The sequence below is a fragment of the Asterias amurensis genome, chromosome 6, assembly GCF_032118995.1.
Source record: "Asterias amurensis chromosome 6, ASM3211899v1".
Lineage (NCBI taxonomy): Eukaryota > Metazoa > Echinodermata > Asteroidea > Forcipulatida > Asteriidae > Asterias > Asterias amurensis.
The window spans coordinates 1999199-2013620 of NC_092653.1; the positions used below are offsets into that span (position 1 = coordinate 1999199).

At 37.0% G+C, this 14422-nt stretch overlaps 1 protein-coding gene across 2 annotated transcripts; it reads left to right on the forward strand.

Annotated features, from left to right (window-relative positions):
- Nucleotides 1–1042: 1042 nt before the first annotated feature.
- On the forward strand, nt 1043–14282 carry LOC139939207 (lysophospholipase D GDPD1-like). 2 transcript variants are annotated; one of them, XM_071934999.1, is made up of 10 exons: nt 1043–1190; nt 2370–2516; nt 3390–3432; nt 4605–4740; nt 5408–5453; nt 5845–5969; nt 6985–7074; nt 7519–7658; nt 10307–10406; nt 10695–14282. In XM_071934999.1, the coding sequence occupies exons 2-10, from the start codon at nt 2378–2380 to the stop codon at nt 10878–10880; spliced, it is 1005 nt and encodes a 334-aa protein (XP_071791100.1). In that variant the 5' UTR covers nt 1043–1190; nt 2370–2377; the 3' UTR covers nt 10881–14282. The 2 variants fall into 2 exon arrangements, with proteins under 2 accessions (XP_071791100.1, XP_071791103.1); XM_071935002.1 differs by lacking the exon at nt 7519–7658 and adding an exon at nt 8694–8833.
- Nucleotides 14283–14422: the final 140 nt, after the last annotated feature.

Sequence of the window (14422 nt, forward strand, 5' to 3'; positions counted from 1 at the left end):
TTCTGAAAGTTTGTATGTACTCAGCGCCTTGAGTACCTTGTTTGGTAGATACATGCGCTGTATAAGACTTTGATATTTTATTATATTATTTATTTGATTGGTGTAAATGACAAATGTTTCTCGGAGAAAATATAAAAAAGTAAACTGCTTATACTGCCAACTGAGTGTCAAGGCCAAGTGGTTTAGCTCGCTGGACTCGAGCTCTGGTGTTTCTGATCAGCAGGGTGCGGGTTCCAGTCAAAGTCCTGACACTTGTGTCCTGATGTGAAAAGTCTAAACCACTTGTATAACTGATGGTCCTGTCCAGTAACAAACGAACACAAGAAAAACCATGTCTTCCAGTTTGCAGTAAACAAGTTTTGCTTCTTAAGGTATTACCAAACACAGCCACAATGACGATAGCATGTGGCAGCTGAGAGGTATTGGATATTTTTATTACTATTATTTATTCGGCGTACCAAAATAAAAATAAGAAGAAAAAGAACAAACCAGTGACATATGCCTATAATCTAAAAAGTTAAACCGAGACTCAAAAACCTCCCAATCTAATGCCACTTATTGGAGCTGCATAAAGAAATAAATGTTTTTAACAGCAAAAGAATTAATAGTCAACATTGAAAATAAACAATTAGATATCATAGTGGGGGTGAATTCTGGTCATGACAGTTGGTATACTGAAATTGCTTCTCATCACCCCTTTGAGTAAATTGTTGATTTTGAATAATAATGCAATTTGGTTGTCAAAATATTCTGCTTACTCCTGGCATGCTGGGGGAGTTGAAGTTTCAAAAAGAAACAGGGTAAGTTCTTGGTTCTCCTTGGTTGAAAAGCTTCAAACAAAGTAAAGACTTATCCATAGAGAAAGGCAAGTCATTATGAGGCAGTGCTTTGATATTTGGCTTAAAAGCACTGGTTAAAGTTGACTTTATTGGAGCTTTCTAGTAATAATTCGCAAAGTCCCTTTACAAACCCCGCCCACCCCCTCTCTTCACTGTCAAAAGTAAACAGCGCCCTCTGTAGGTATGTCAACAAATACGCCGCGGCCGGTGAAGAAACCGTTCAAAGCATTCTACCTCCATGCACAACGTGACTAGGCAAAAACGATTCGAACTCTTACAATTATTAAAATAAGTCTTGGTTGTGTTTGCATTGGTTGAATCTTTCTTCTTTTACCAACCTTTAAACTCAAGGTAAGAGTGTTGTTCTTTGTGTCATTTTGTAGGTAAAGCGTCTGAAGATTTGGACTAATAACAGTTGGCCCCGAGTGCCCCCCGAATTCTTCAAGCTGTGAGTGTGAATCACAATCGATGGCCGACATCATATAAACATATCATCCCTGTTTGTTTGTGAAATGTGGTTCGAATCTTGATTCCGACAAACATGAGTCATTGAGTGACACTCTTTTTAAGCTATAATTATCCTAACTTTATGGATGCTGCAGAGATGAGAAACGAAATTGAATTAGAAAATACAATTAAAGTAGAAAGTTGTGAATTTGTTAACTTTTTAATGACACCCTCACACAGTCAAGACTCAAGAAGACTCGGTCGAGTCATGATTCTGACTGAATGATATATGTGTGTAGGACAGTACTTGAAATCCCAATTCTCCCACAAAAGTCCCCGCATTATAAAAGGTCTGTTCCGTATCAGGAGACGATACAGAACCAACCTCAGTCAGAAGGCCTTATCGTGATTCCCATCTTGCTGATATTTCTCAATTGTTGAAAGGCATTGTATTGTTGGAAGGAAGGAAAAATTTCCTTATCAGTATCACGCCACCACTTTTTCAGTGATATGAAATAATATAGTATCTAATTTACCTCAATGAGATATCCCTTTTTGTACAAAAGAGTAAAAAAGTGGTGGCGAGGTGCAGAAAATTTTCCAGAATTCCCCCTTTTATATCGACAATTCAGAAAAATCAGCCAGGGGAGAATCATGATTTATAAGGTCTATTCTTGAAGTAGAGTAAGTCAAGGCCTTCTCTACTTTACTATCGTTTGAAGACGATAACAGAACGAATCTCATCATAATGAGTTTTAGATGTAGGCTGGGTCAAGCACCCGAACTCCTTATTTACGGAGGAATGCCAGTGAGTTGGCATGGTACTAATATGAGGATGTTGCGATAATCATAGCCTTCCATCCTCTGCGACTCGTGTTAGGATTATCGCATGTTATAACATGACATGCATGAGGGTGAGAGGAAGGAAACAACCCTTTATTTTGTCTATTTATAAGCGCGATAAAATTTTAGTCCGATTTCTGGACACAACATAGACCGACTGACCGACTAAAAATTTTGTTGACATCTTCAGTCATACTGAGTCTTAGATTTAAACATTTTGTAACTTCTCTAATGATTTAGGAAAAGCCATGTCAGCAGCAGTCATCGTGCCGTTATCTCTAGTCGGAGGTTATGCTGTGATTTCCATCTTCTTGTTAAGATTTCCAAATCTTATTCATCGTAAGAAACAGCTGAAGATCAATGCAAGGCTGATTGCTCATAGAGGAGGTAAACCTTTAAAGGATTTGGCTACTTTTTGTAACATCAAACACAATGTCCATAGATTCACATTAAACTTACACCGTTTGAAGATAATGATAGTAGAAAGCGTACCTTAAAATATTAGTTGCTGAGCTGCTGTAGTTTTTGAGAAATGAGTAAAACATTGTCATGAAAAATAAATACGTTTTTACATGCTAAAATAATTTTCGTCTCATGATCACTGAGACAAAAATTATTTTCATGACATTGTTTTTACTCATTTCTCAAAGACTACAGTACCTCAGCAAGTAATACTTTCATTATCTTCAAACTGTTTAAGTTTAATATTAATTATTTGTGGACATTATGGTTTTTGTCCTACAAAAAGTACATAGACCCTTTAAAGAAGTGACACAAAATAATATTGTGCCATCTGCCCCCGATTTCACGAAACTCATTGCAAGTAGCGACGCATCGTAGGGTTTGCGATGCGTCGCAGACCTAGTAAGACACGTCGCGGCTGCGACGAGTTCGCAACTTACGACGTGTAACCGGTCGCAACCTGCACTTGCGACGCGTCGCAGCGCTTCGTGAAATCGGGGGCAGGGCTCACAATTCTAGCTAGTTTAAGACAAATGAGATACAATCTTGTGTTAATTGCTCAATTCAAAATAGTTTTGTTCAACTGTGAAGAATTTTGTTCTCCTTTTAACATGTTTAATTCTGGTGCAATTAAAAGTTGGGCTAAAAGTCCTACGGTCGTGCAGATTGTACCCCTAAATTCGAGCCCTGTGGCCATTAAAAGCACTCCCCATGAAACTTGCTAACATTTTGACTGCACCAAATCAGTTGGTGTGACAGTTACTCTGTTGTCTGGTTGTTGTTGTTTTTTTTTTTAAGGTGCTGGGGAGCATTTGGAGAACACAATAACTGCTTATAAACAGTAAGTATACATTTTTAATTTAGAATTATTGACGACATAGATTGAACTGGATAAAATTAAAAGATGGTATAAGAGGTTTTTTAAGTAACTTTTAATCAACACTTAAAGGCAGTGGACACTATTGGAAATTACTCAAAATAATTATTAGCATAAAACTTTACTTGGTAACGGGTATGAACATTGTGAGAAACGGCTCCCTTTGAAGTGACATAGTAAATGTAGTACTTGAGAAGGAAGTAACTTTTTATGAATTTGATTCCGAGACCTCAGAATAAGATTTTGAGGTCTCGAAATCAAGCATCAACAGGTTTTTTTCTTTCATAATTATCTTGCAACTTCGACGACCAATTGAGCTAAAAAATTTCCACAGGTTTGTTATTTTGTGAACATAGTGAGATACACCAAGTGAGGAGACTGGTCTTTGACAATTACCAATAGTCAGATAGTGTCCAGTGTCTTTAATAATGCTAATTCTTTATATCATTTATAGTGAAAACAGAAACAAATTGAAGAGGATTGGTACTGGTATAAACATCCTAACTGATGACCATCCAGATTGAAAATTACCATTTGTTTGTTTATGTGATTTTCCATCAAAGGAACTCGACAAATTCCAACAAGGGATATAAACACCAAGCTGGCAACAGCCAGTGTCTCTCATACAAACATTGGTTTAATGTCTATTATTATGAATTGCACACATCAAGAAATATTGTGATTCAGTTAAAAGACGACAATAATTGTTCTTGTCGCTGTGAAATCAAGGCTTGGTAGGATTTTAATCCACAACCTTGTGATTGCAAGTCCTGCAGTCTAACCACTGGACCACCCCCTCCTCATGGTCATTCCAAATCACTCCTGTAGTTAGGCTCTATATAATCAACAACTAAAACAATGAATGAACTCTGCTAAGGACCATCCATCTCATTTAAATGTGTAATTCTTGTTAAAGGGGTTCACCCCGATGTTCCTGGCTGTGGCTGCTGTATGCGCCATAGCACTATGTAAACCCTTATATGGTGCTATATAATTGGGTCTCAGAATTCATCACTGCAATAATCTTTCTTTCTGAAAGTTTGTACTATACTCGGTGTCTTGAGTACCTTGTTTGGTAGATACGTGCACTGTATAAGACTTCAATATTGATATTATTCTTGTTGTTTCACCCACAGTGCCATGGCATCAGGAATGGATATGATTGAGTTAGATTGTCAGATTACAAAAGACAAAGAGGTCGTGGTGGCACATGATGATCACCTACTTAGAGTAACGGGTGTCGATGCAAACATAAGTGACTTGAACTTCAAGGTAAGGGAGAACAAAATGAAAAATGCAAAAGTTTCACTTTTGACACATCTTTGTTTAAAAAAAAGAAAACATTGAGATTTTCTTAATTTCGAAATAACTTTTTCTAGATGGAATAGCTAAAGTAATCTTGTCTTCATAGTCTGCCTGCCTTTTGTGGAACTCATTGCCAATCGATGATTATTATTTAACATCTATTAGTGAGTCAACAGATTTCCCCTTTTGTCAGCCCGGCATACACTGATACAATTTAAAGATTTTGATGGCTTAGCTGTCTTTGTAATTGTCTCATGTATGTTTGCCTGTCAAATTTTGTTTAAATAATTTTTTTATTGTCAAACTGAACCTCTGTCAAGCATTTTAATAAAGCTGTTTAATTGTTCTAAGCCCTGCAATTTTCTTAGACAACAAGCTCCTGAATGAAGGCTTACTGCTTCCTTCTTAGCCGCAATTCTTACCATCTGAGGTGTAATTCACATTAGTTGTTGAGCGAGAGGTTGTCTTCAGCCGATGCCATCTCGGAATCTAAATTAACAATGGACCTTATTACTGTAATGCTGTTGTTTGAGCTCTTACTTTCCACAAAGAAAACTTGGGTGTTGATTATGGATTCATCTTTACTACAAAATATGTGTATTGTAAACAAAAAAATGCTCCTGTGTCTTTCCAGGACCTGCCTCTGATTTCACGAACACTTGCTGTACATTTCTGCAAAGGTAAGAAAAACATTCAAGTTTTGGATTCAATTTGGCCGGAAAAGTGGGAGCGTTATGACTGTTTAAATTGGATCGGATAAGTGATCCAGCGCGTGCACATTGACCGTTCCATTGGACAGCCTAAACATTCCATTCAAACGTGTGTAGGATTACTCTTGTACTATCTGATTGAGTGCCGTTCCAAAGTAACAGTTCCAAGTAAACTGGAGTAAGTTGTGGTGATATTGTAGTCTTGTTTTCTCGCTGCAAAATCTCAGAAAACTTAGGATGTAGAATTTTGCAAGCAGGTTTTGAAGTTCCAGACATGTATTTGGAGGAAAGCCAATGCTAAGGTGACTGTACATGCAACTTACGTAACCCATTGTTGTAATAATTATTCATGTCTCTTTAGGTCAGAGTATTTGTGGCAGCGCACATGACAGAAAGATTCCTCTTTTAAGAGAAGTGTTTGAGACATTTCCTGATGTGCCAATTAATTTAGACATTAAGAGAGATGAAGATGATCTCATTGACAAGGTAAGTAAGAATGATGTAGAACTATCTAGGAAGATTTATTAAAATCTGCCAGCATTTTGGTTATTTGTATTTTTTGTATTGTTTGATTCTGTGTCTATGAAATATGGAAATGAAGGTTTCTAAAATGAATTTTAAAAAAATGTAAAAAAATGTAAAAACCATTTGGGTAGATATTGACACACATTTGAAACATGTCGGGAAATTAGAAAATATGTAGAAAAAAACAGTTGAGAAAGACACTTAATTCGCATGTCTTAGTGTACAAAAACTTGCGCTGCCAGCACCCCATTATAATTTGATATACGGATTGGTTTATAAATTGTGGGATATTGTTAATTTTATTTGTGTTCAGATGCTTTTCACTTGACAGATTTCTTAAAGTTTTTCAGTGACTAGCAGGACTAGCTTGTTATTTCACTAGTTCACCAGCTTTTTCACAAGTCCATACTTTATGTATTCTTTCAACGCTGAACTAGACAGCTGGACCACTTCAAGTGAGTTTTGACTGGTCCTCAATTTCTTTTTACTGGCATGCATATATACCTCGGACAGTTTTGCTATTCCTATTGGTGGAGAGTGCGTCGAGTGGGGGGGGGGTTGAATGGTTGATAATGACCAGCTAGAGCTGTTTATAACCGATTGTCTTTGGATACATTTAGATGCATACTACTACGCGCACGATTGCATATCCCAAAAAAAAATTCTCCGTCATAAAAATGCAACACGTACAGAGCTCAAGGACGTCGGAAAACGGATAAGTTTAAAAGAGTTTCATACTTTATTACGCATTTTAACCAAAAAGGCATTTATGAATGGGAATAAAAGAGTAGTGACTCGTTCTTAAACTGCCGTTTAAAACCTTGCAAGGTCATTTCAGGGCTGACCCTGCCGATTTTAAACGGCAGTTTAAGAACTCGTTGCTACCCTTATTTGGACAGCGGACCACTATGAAGGGAGAACGCTGTTGACCCATTAATAAATACTGATTACTTGATTCCCTGTTTCTTACATCCAGGTGCTAGAGATGATTTGTGAATTTGAGAGAGAAGAGATTACGGTTGTTGGAAACTTTTCAGAAAACATTGTCAAAAAATGTCACCAACGAGTAAGTTTTAAATGACCAAGTTGTCAAACAATTTATAAAGACATTAAAGGAAAAGTAACTCATATACACTGTACTGTAGATACAGAAGTATTTTTGACTGCTGTCAGTGTCTCTAACGGGGTTAAGTCGAAATTTGTATGAATTTCAAGGATTTTTGTAAATCAATTTAGAAATGTCTGTTTGGTTCTGCAGAGATTCACGTCAAAACATTTGAAATTGTGGCCGGTTCAACTTGAGCAAATTTGTCTAATTTATTTTGTTCTGACTTGGAATTGGAACAGCCTTATTGTTAAGTGTTGTCAGGTTTCTAAAATGATTTATAGAAATTGCCTAATTTCATATGTATCTTTGATAAAAACCATGTGGGGTATGAACAAAAATTACCGAAGGTGTCAAGTGTCTTCAAGGAAATTAATTGGTAATTAATCTTTCCCCCTCTTTTAGGGCCATAAGCACCCCCTCGTATTCAGCATGAGTGGGATTCGTAAGCTCCTCCTACTTTTCTACTCTGGACTCCTCCCCTTCTGTTCCCTCAAAGAAAGCTTTGTTGAAATTCCTATGGGGTCCGTCATCATGATAAATTTGTAAGGAAAAGAGTTTTTTTTTTATTTGTCAGTTTGTTGGAAGTAACCGGTCATGGAAATCAATCACCCTAGCCCCAACAAGTTATTTTTTATGTGTGAGTTTGTGTTCAAAAGATGCATGGATGAGCTACATGTTGGATGCATTATCTTTGAGTTATGAACTACATGTGGAATAATGGTGTAAATATGTATTTTACAGGGATATAACCTACCCTGTATATACAATAATAAGCTTTTTGATTTGAATATAGGTATGTGCAATGACTTGCTTAGTTACACGATACCGCTTACCTTTGAATTCCTTTGTCAATAGAGACAGTTGCTATGTGAAAAGGTTAGGGGCAAGCCTTTGTATAGCAACCTCAAGATGAGCAAACCCTGATACCATTGTTGCCACACACATTCATTCAAAATGTTGTATGGTGTTTGCCATCACTTACGTAACTACTCAAAAGCTTGCCCCGAATCAAATGACATAGCACCTGTCTCTATGGTCTGAGGAATTCAAATTTAAATGTTCACTTGTGTTGTGATTAAGCACGTCATTGTACCAGATAATATTTAAATCTCGCAACAGGCTTATATGCATCTACTATAATTGTATGAACCAATGTTTAAAAAAAGTAATAACACAAAGATAAAACATTCAAACTGCTCGTCTTGAAAAAAAAATTTGCAAGGCATTAACAATTTATTTTGCTGCTTTCGATTGAGTTGACGTTGATATGCTAGTTGCATTCAAGTTACCATAACATAAGTCCTGGTTCATACTTTCTGCGAATGCGATGCGAAGTGTGACTTCACAAATTTGCAACAAATAAATCACATCAGTTGACGTTTACTCAACTCCTGTGAAACATTTGCTGTGTAAACAGCCCTGTGACCTCAAAAATCCTATCCATTCACATTCGCAGTATGAAATGGGCTTTATGGTCATGGTCATTATGCTGAAAATATTCTTCACTTAAAATATAAGATAGTTTTTCATTTTAACTTACCTACCCACCCGTCCCATCCACTCACCCATCAAAACAGGCACCTGGGGTACCATTGATAATGAGCATGCCAACTGCATTCAAAGTCTTGATAGCATTCTACACTGGTATCCTGCCATTCTTGACATTCAAGGAGGACTTTTTTGAGATTCCGATGGGCAGAGAACTCATCAAGAACTTGTAAGATTGCAAAGTGTTCTTGTCTTCATGGTTGTGTGGTTTGGGATTATTAATAGTTTGGTCGCACTGCTGCTTTTGCTCGGGAGCTGCACTAATCATGTCTTTCATAGAATTTCTTATTAGAGTTAGAGTTTAGACAATAGTTACGTAGATTAGAGAACTGTTACCTCTAACTCGTGTAGCTTGTTAGATCGCCATTGTTTTGTCTTCATAGTTGTGTGGTTTGGGTGTTTTAATAGTTTGGTCGCACTGCTGTTTGTGCTTGGTTGCTGCACTATGTATGTCTTTCATTGAGTTTCTAGTAAGAGTTAGATTTTAGACAATAGTTATTTACGTAGATTAGAGAACTGTTACCTCTAACTCATTTAGCTTGTAAAATCGCCAGTGTTCTTGTCTTCATAGTTGTGTGGTTTGGGTTTTTTAATAGTTTGGTCGCACTGCTGTTTGTGCTTGGTTGCTGCACTATGTATGTCTTTCATTGAGTTTCTAATAAGAGTTAGATTTTAGACAATAGTTAGTTACGTAGATTAGAGAACTGTTTCCTCTAACTCATGTAACTTCGCCAAGTGTAAGATCGCCAAGTGTTCTTGTCTTCATACTAACTTTACTAACTGCATGAGTTTTCTTACTTTCATAACTATTGGACTAACACATGTGTCTCAGTTCGTATTGAACCATAAGATAAAAAATAGCCATTGGCATTTTAAATTTTGTCATGAGAAATTTAAAAGATTGTATTTGAAATCAAGCCTTGGTTGCCCTATAGACAATAGAAACGCTACTCCAAGTAGCCTGGTTGAGATATTGAGGGCACCGGAGGAGTGCACTGTTTGGTTTGGATCCATGCAAGGGCGGTCTTTTCTGAATACGGCAAGGTACGCAGTTGTAGACCTTCGTAGGGGACTATTGGCGGGGGTCCAGTGGAGCTCCGTCCCCCATGAGCCTGCACGGAAGACACGGTCAGTTATTAAAGAACGACTGAGGGGGTTGGCGGGGCCTTTGCCAAAACCAAATAGTGCCCAAGTGCTGTGTCCACCATATCTCAAAATGGTTTATGAGTATGTATGCGAATTCAGAAACAGGTAGCAGAACAACGAGCTATTTTCAATACTTACACAACGGCTGCTTGTTATTTTACCTATATTTTACCTATATTTTTGCCAATTACCTTTCTTTTGGCATACTCTGATTGCAAGTCATCACAATTCCCTCTAATCATCTATTTATTATTTACTATTACTTGGTTTATTGCTAAAATCACATTGCAGCCGAAGACTGAATTACATGACATTTATAACACTGAGAATTACATTATTAAAACTCAGACAATCTGAGACAAATATATATAAATGCACAGTAGAAAAGATACAGTCTTAAAGAAATTCTGCCCCAACATAAGGTAAATAGATACAAACTTAGTATAATTTCTTATTTCATGTCTGATATTTTAACAATTCTTTTTTCACCCTGAAGTGGCATTGAGAAGAGATGGATGAAAGCAATAATCTGGTTCCTGGACTTCTTATTGGTCAATAGAGTAATGTTTAGGCATCTACAAAGACGAGGAATAAAGGTAAGTCACCATGTGATTTGGGGTCCATTTTGAGTTTTAGGTTGTTGGTCTTTGAAGCTGTGACCAAAGTTTTGGCTTGGATTTAGTGGGCCAGGTTTCAAAATTAAAGATATTTTGAAATGAAACATTTTCAAAAGTTTTAGTTAAAACATTTGTTCAGTACTACTATTATCTGCTATTTTTGTATTCGTATGCATTCAACATTTGTATAATATTTCTAAACCATTGAAAACATGTTTTAGGTCGCTTCCTGAAGAGTGATGTTAACTTCTTGTTATTTTCTTGTAGATTTACGTGTGGGTTCTGAACAGCGAGGAGCAGTTTGATCGAGCAATGCATGTTGGAGTGGACGGTATCATGACAGATTATCCCATCAAACTAGCCGAGTATATGCGCCAGAATGGGCATCTAGCTGAGAAAATTCATAAGAATAATGACAACTATCAAACATTTGAGAATGAGGCGGATAATTGAAGAAGCTTGAGTGTTAGTAATGATGGATTTATGATGAGATTGTCTCAATAATTCTTTCCCATGAAACATGCTATTTACACTCTACGTTTGTAGATGATCTTCCCATCAAGGGAACTCGGCAAACTCCTACAAGGGGATAAACACCAAACACCAAGCTGCCAACAGCTTATCTCTCACAAAAAAAACATTGGTTTAGCATCTATTATATTATTTTCAGTAACACAGATTTAAGTAGCCTGCACCAGAAGTCCTGTACAAAGAGGTGGGATATTCCCTCATTTTGGTGACTGAGATAGCGTTGTGGTATCTTTTCTCACCCATCTCCAGGATCACGCTGGGGTACTACGTGGATTTGGTTTTCAGTCCCTACCCAATTAGAATAATTCTCAGGGGTTTTCCTCCCACATCTAAAACTAAAACTTCCTTCATTGTCTTTTCTCGATTTGGTTCTTGGCTAGTGGTACAGTGATTAAGTTCGTTTTTCTGAAAGTCCTTGGCTGCACAACCAGAATGTTTTTTTTTTAAACATAAATATTTTTCAAACCAGTTGTGTTAACGTAATGTGATGTGCAATTAACATATTTCTTGGGTAAGGATCTATTGGTGCAGAGGTATAAAAGGGCCAAATGCAACTAATTAATTATTAGTATTTTTAAAGTTTGTTTTTATTTATAGAAACAGGATTTAATATTTAATTGTGCTGTTTTGAGACTTTCAACTTAACTTGTCACCAGTTTGTGAAATCGCTAATAATTTGTGACGCCCCCACGACAAAATCAAGCCTTAAAGCCATTGGACCCTTTCAGTAAACAGTATTGTCCAAGGCCCACACTTCGTGTATCACAACTTCTATATCAAATAACAAACCTGTGAAAATTTGGGCTTAATCGGTCATCGGAGTCGGGAGAAAATAACGGGAAAACCCACCCTTGTATCCGCGCGTTTCGCCGTGTCATGACATGTGTTTAAAATAAATCCGTAATTCTCGTTAACGAGAATTGATATTGTTTTACATTTTTCTCAAAAAGTAAAGCATTTCATGGAATAATATTTCAAGAGAAGTATTTCACCACTACCTTCTGTAAACCCTGTAAGTTATTTGTAAATCTGTGAACTTTTTTTTTTTCTGTACCCAAAATGGCTTTAAAAGTAGAGATGACTGAAACCCATATAGGCAAAAATTAGGTGTTATTTGACAGCTCTCATTCTCAGCTAGTTGATGAGCAAATTAAGCCAGTTTTGATTTTTTGCAGGAAATTGTCTGGTGTTGGTGTCGATTGTCATCTAATTTTTAGTGAAAAGGTACCCTTATTTCAATCAACTATGAATGTTTTTTAGCATTTTGTTTATACTTTTAGATTTTTTTATATGATTTATGTACCATGGCAATTAAAATGTACACACACATGACACAGCACAAACATAATTGTTGCTGTATTTGGTTTTTGTTTATTTTTTATAAATCTGTCTTGGTTTAGCATCGGAGCTTTACCCATTACAGGTAGTGACAAAACTTCTATTAGGGAATTTACACTTTGATCGTCACAAGCAAGGAAAAGAAAAAAATATTTGTAGTGTTGCAATTGTACAAATTTTTCAGATAACTTAACACAAAACAGTGGTATTACCGGTAGCAGGTTTTGTTAAAGCCATTGGACCCTTTCGGTTCAGAAAAAAAAAAAAAAGTTCACAGATTTACAAATAACTTACAGGGTTTACAGAAGGCAATGGTGAAAGACTTCTCTTGAAATATTATTCCATGAAATGCTTTACTTTTTGAGAAAACAGCAAAACAATATAAATTCTCGTTAACGAGAATTACGGATTTATTTTAAACACATGTCATGACACGGCGAAACGCGCGGAAACAAGGGTGGGTTTTCCGTTGTTTTCTCCCGACTCTGATGACCGATTGAGCCTAAATTTTCACAGGTTTGTTCTTTGATATAGAAGTTGTGGTACACAAAGTGTGGGCCTTGGACAACACTGTTTACCGAAAGGGTCCAACGGCTTTAAAAAACTTTTTAAAAACTACCAAAATAATGGTTCACTAGAGTTTTAGATCTCGTGTATTTATTAAAAACAAGTGCAGTAATTTACAAAGATATGTATAAATAAGAGGATATTTTGTGAGTTTTTAGCCTAAATGTATTCAGATGTTATTGATGTAAGGCTGGTGCTGAGTATGGCTTGGTACTAATTTTTCTTATACCTAAATTATTTACGGGTTATTTTGGCGTTTGCCTTCATTTTCTCCCTTCTTACACAAAGGATAAAGCCCAATTTTCACAGGTTTATTTCTTGTATATGATCGTTCACACTAAACTCTAACTATTTTGTCAGCTCTACCAACCCTGTGTAATGGGTGGGTTCGTTTAGCTTCCCTGGGTCACCCCGGTACGTTCAAATAGCTTTACGTCATTCCAGGGGCTCACCCGGGTCAGCCCCCAGTACCCTGCTTGTGGAGTGGGTCACATGCCGTCACCACGAGAGGGCGAGTGTGATCGTTCGTTAGCGTCTTGTCAGGGGCTCACCCGAGTAAGCACTGCGGGGTAGACCCAGGGAAGCTAAACGAATGCACCCAATATCTTTGAAGGGAAATAGCCTGGTGCCATTTCTGTATGGAAAGAATGTGAATTGTTGATCATGCGTGGGCTTTGGGATGATGGCAGGATGATTCAAAAGTTGGAATGTTTATAAGAAAGCTTAAGAGGTTTCATCAACTGATCATAGAGTAAGGAACTGACCAATCTCAGTCTCACCCTCAAATGAGTGGTTGGCGATTGGCGTAATTTTACCTTCGTAAAAATTCAAGAGTTGACAAGAAAATTTAGAAGGAATGATATCAGTCCCAGATAATTTTTTTATTTCAAGAAGTCTTTCTGTTTTTATTAAAAGGTCACAAGAACAATCAACGCACACTTTTATAGTTATTTTGTACATGTACTTAGTTAAGAGTAAATCAATTACAAACCATCAGGGAAACTCACAGGGTAAAATTTTAGGAAAATTTAGGAGGGGAACAAAAAACACTAACTACAGCAGGAGTTGAACATGTGACCTTAAACTAGCACTCTACCAACCTGGATAGCTAGGTTGGTAGAGTGCCGGTGTCCCAGGGTAATCAGTCTGCAAAAGATTCTGTCCCCCATATGGAAAACTAATGTGCGCTGAAGGAGGATATTGTAAAAGAGGGCGCTATCGGAAGTAGTTTGTACACAGTTCATCATATGGGGGGACAGAATCTCCTGGCACACAGGCACTTTAATCCAGAATATGCACGTTCAAGTCCCGCTCCAGTCAACTTTTCTTTGCATCCCAAAATTATTATAGTATTATTGTACTCCTATCAGTATTGACTGAATAAAAGACGGTTGACACCAACAAGTTGAAAATGTTGAAGGCGATATTAAAAAGTGTGTTTTGTTCTCAGCTTATTCTTGGGTCTTGTACTTCAGGCATTGTTTGCAAGCAACTGTACTGTCATCCGAAAGAAAACTTTAGCACAAGAGACAGAAAATAACCCCATCAAATTATGTTTG

Bases quoted from the DNA above. Each gene is read 5' to 3' on its own strand.
- LOC139939207 (XM_071934999.1), top strand. From the start codon at position 2,378: ATGTCAGCAGCAGTCATCGTGCCGTTATCTCTAGTCGGAGGTTATGCT. The intron at 2,517-3,389 runs GTAAACCTTTAA...TTTTTTTTTAAG, and splicing joins GCTGATTGCTCATAGAGGAG to GTGCTGGGGAGCATTTGGAG. The intron at 7,659-10,306 runs GTAAGGAAAAGA...TTCACCCTGAAG, and splicing joins TCCGTCATCATGATAAATTT to TGGCATTGAGAAGAGATGGA.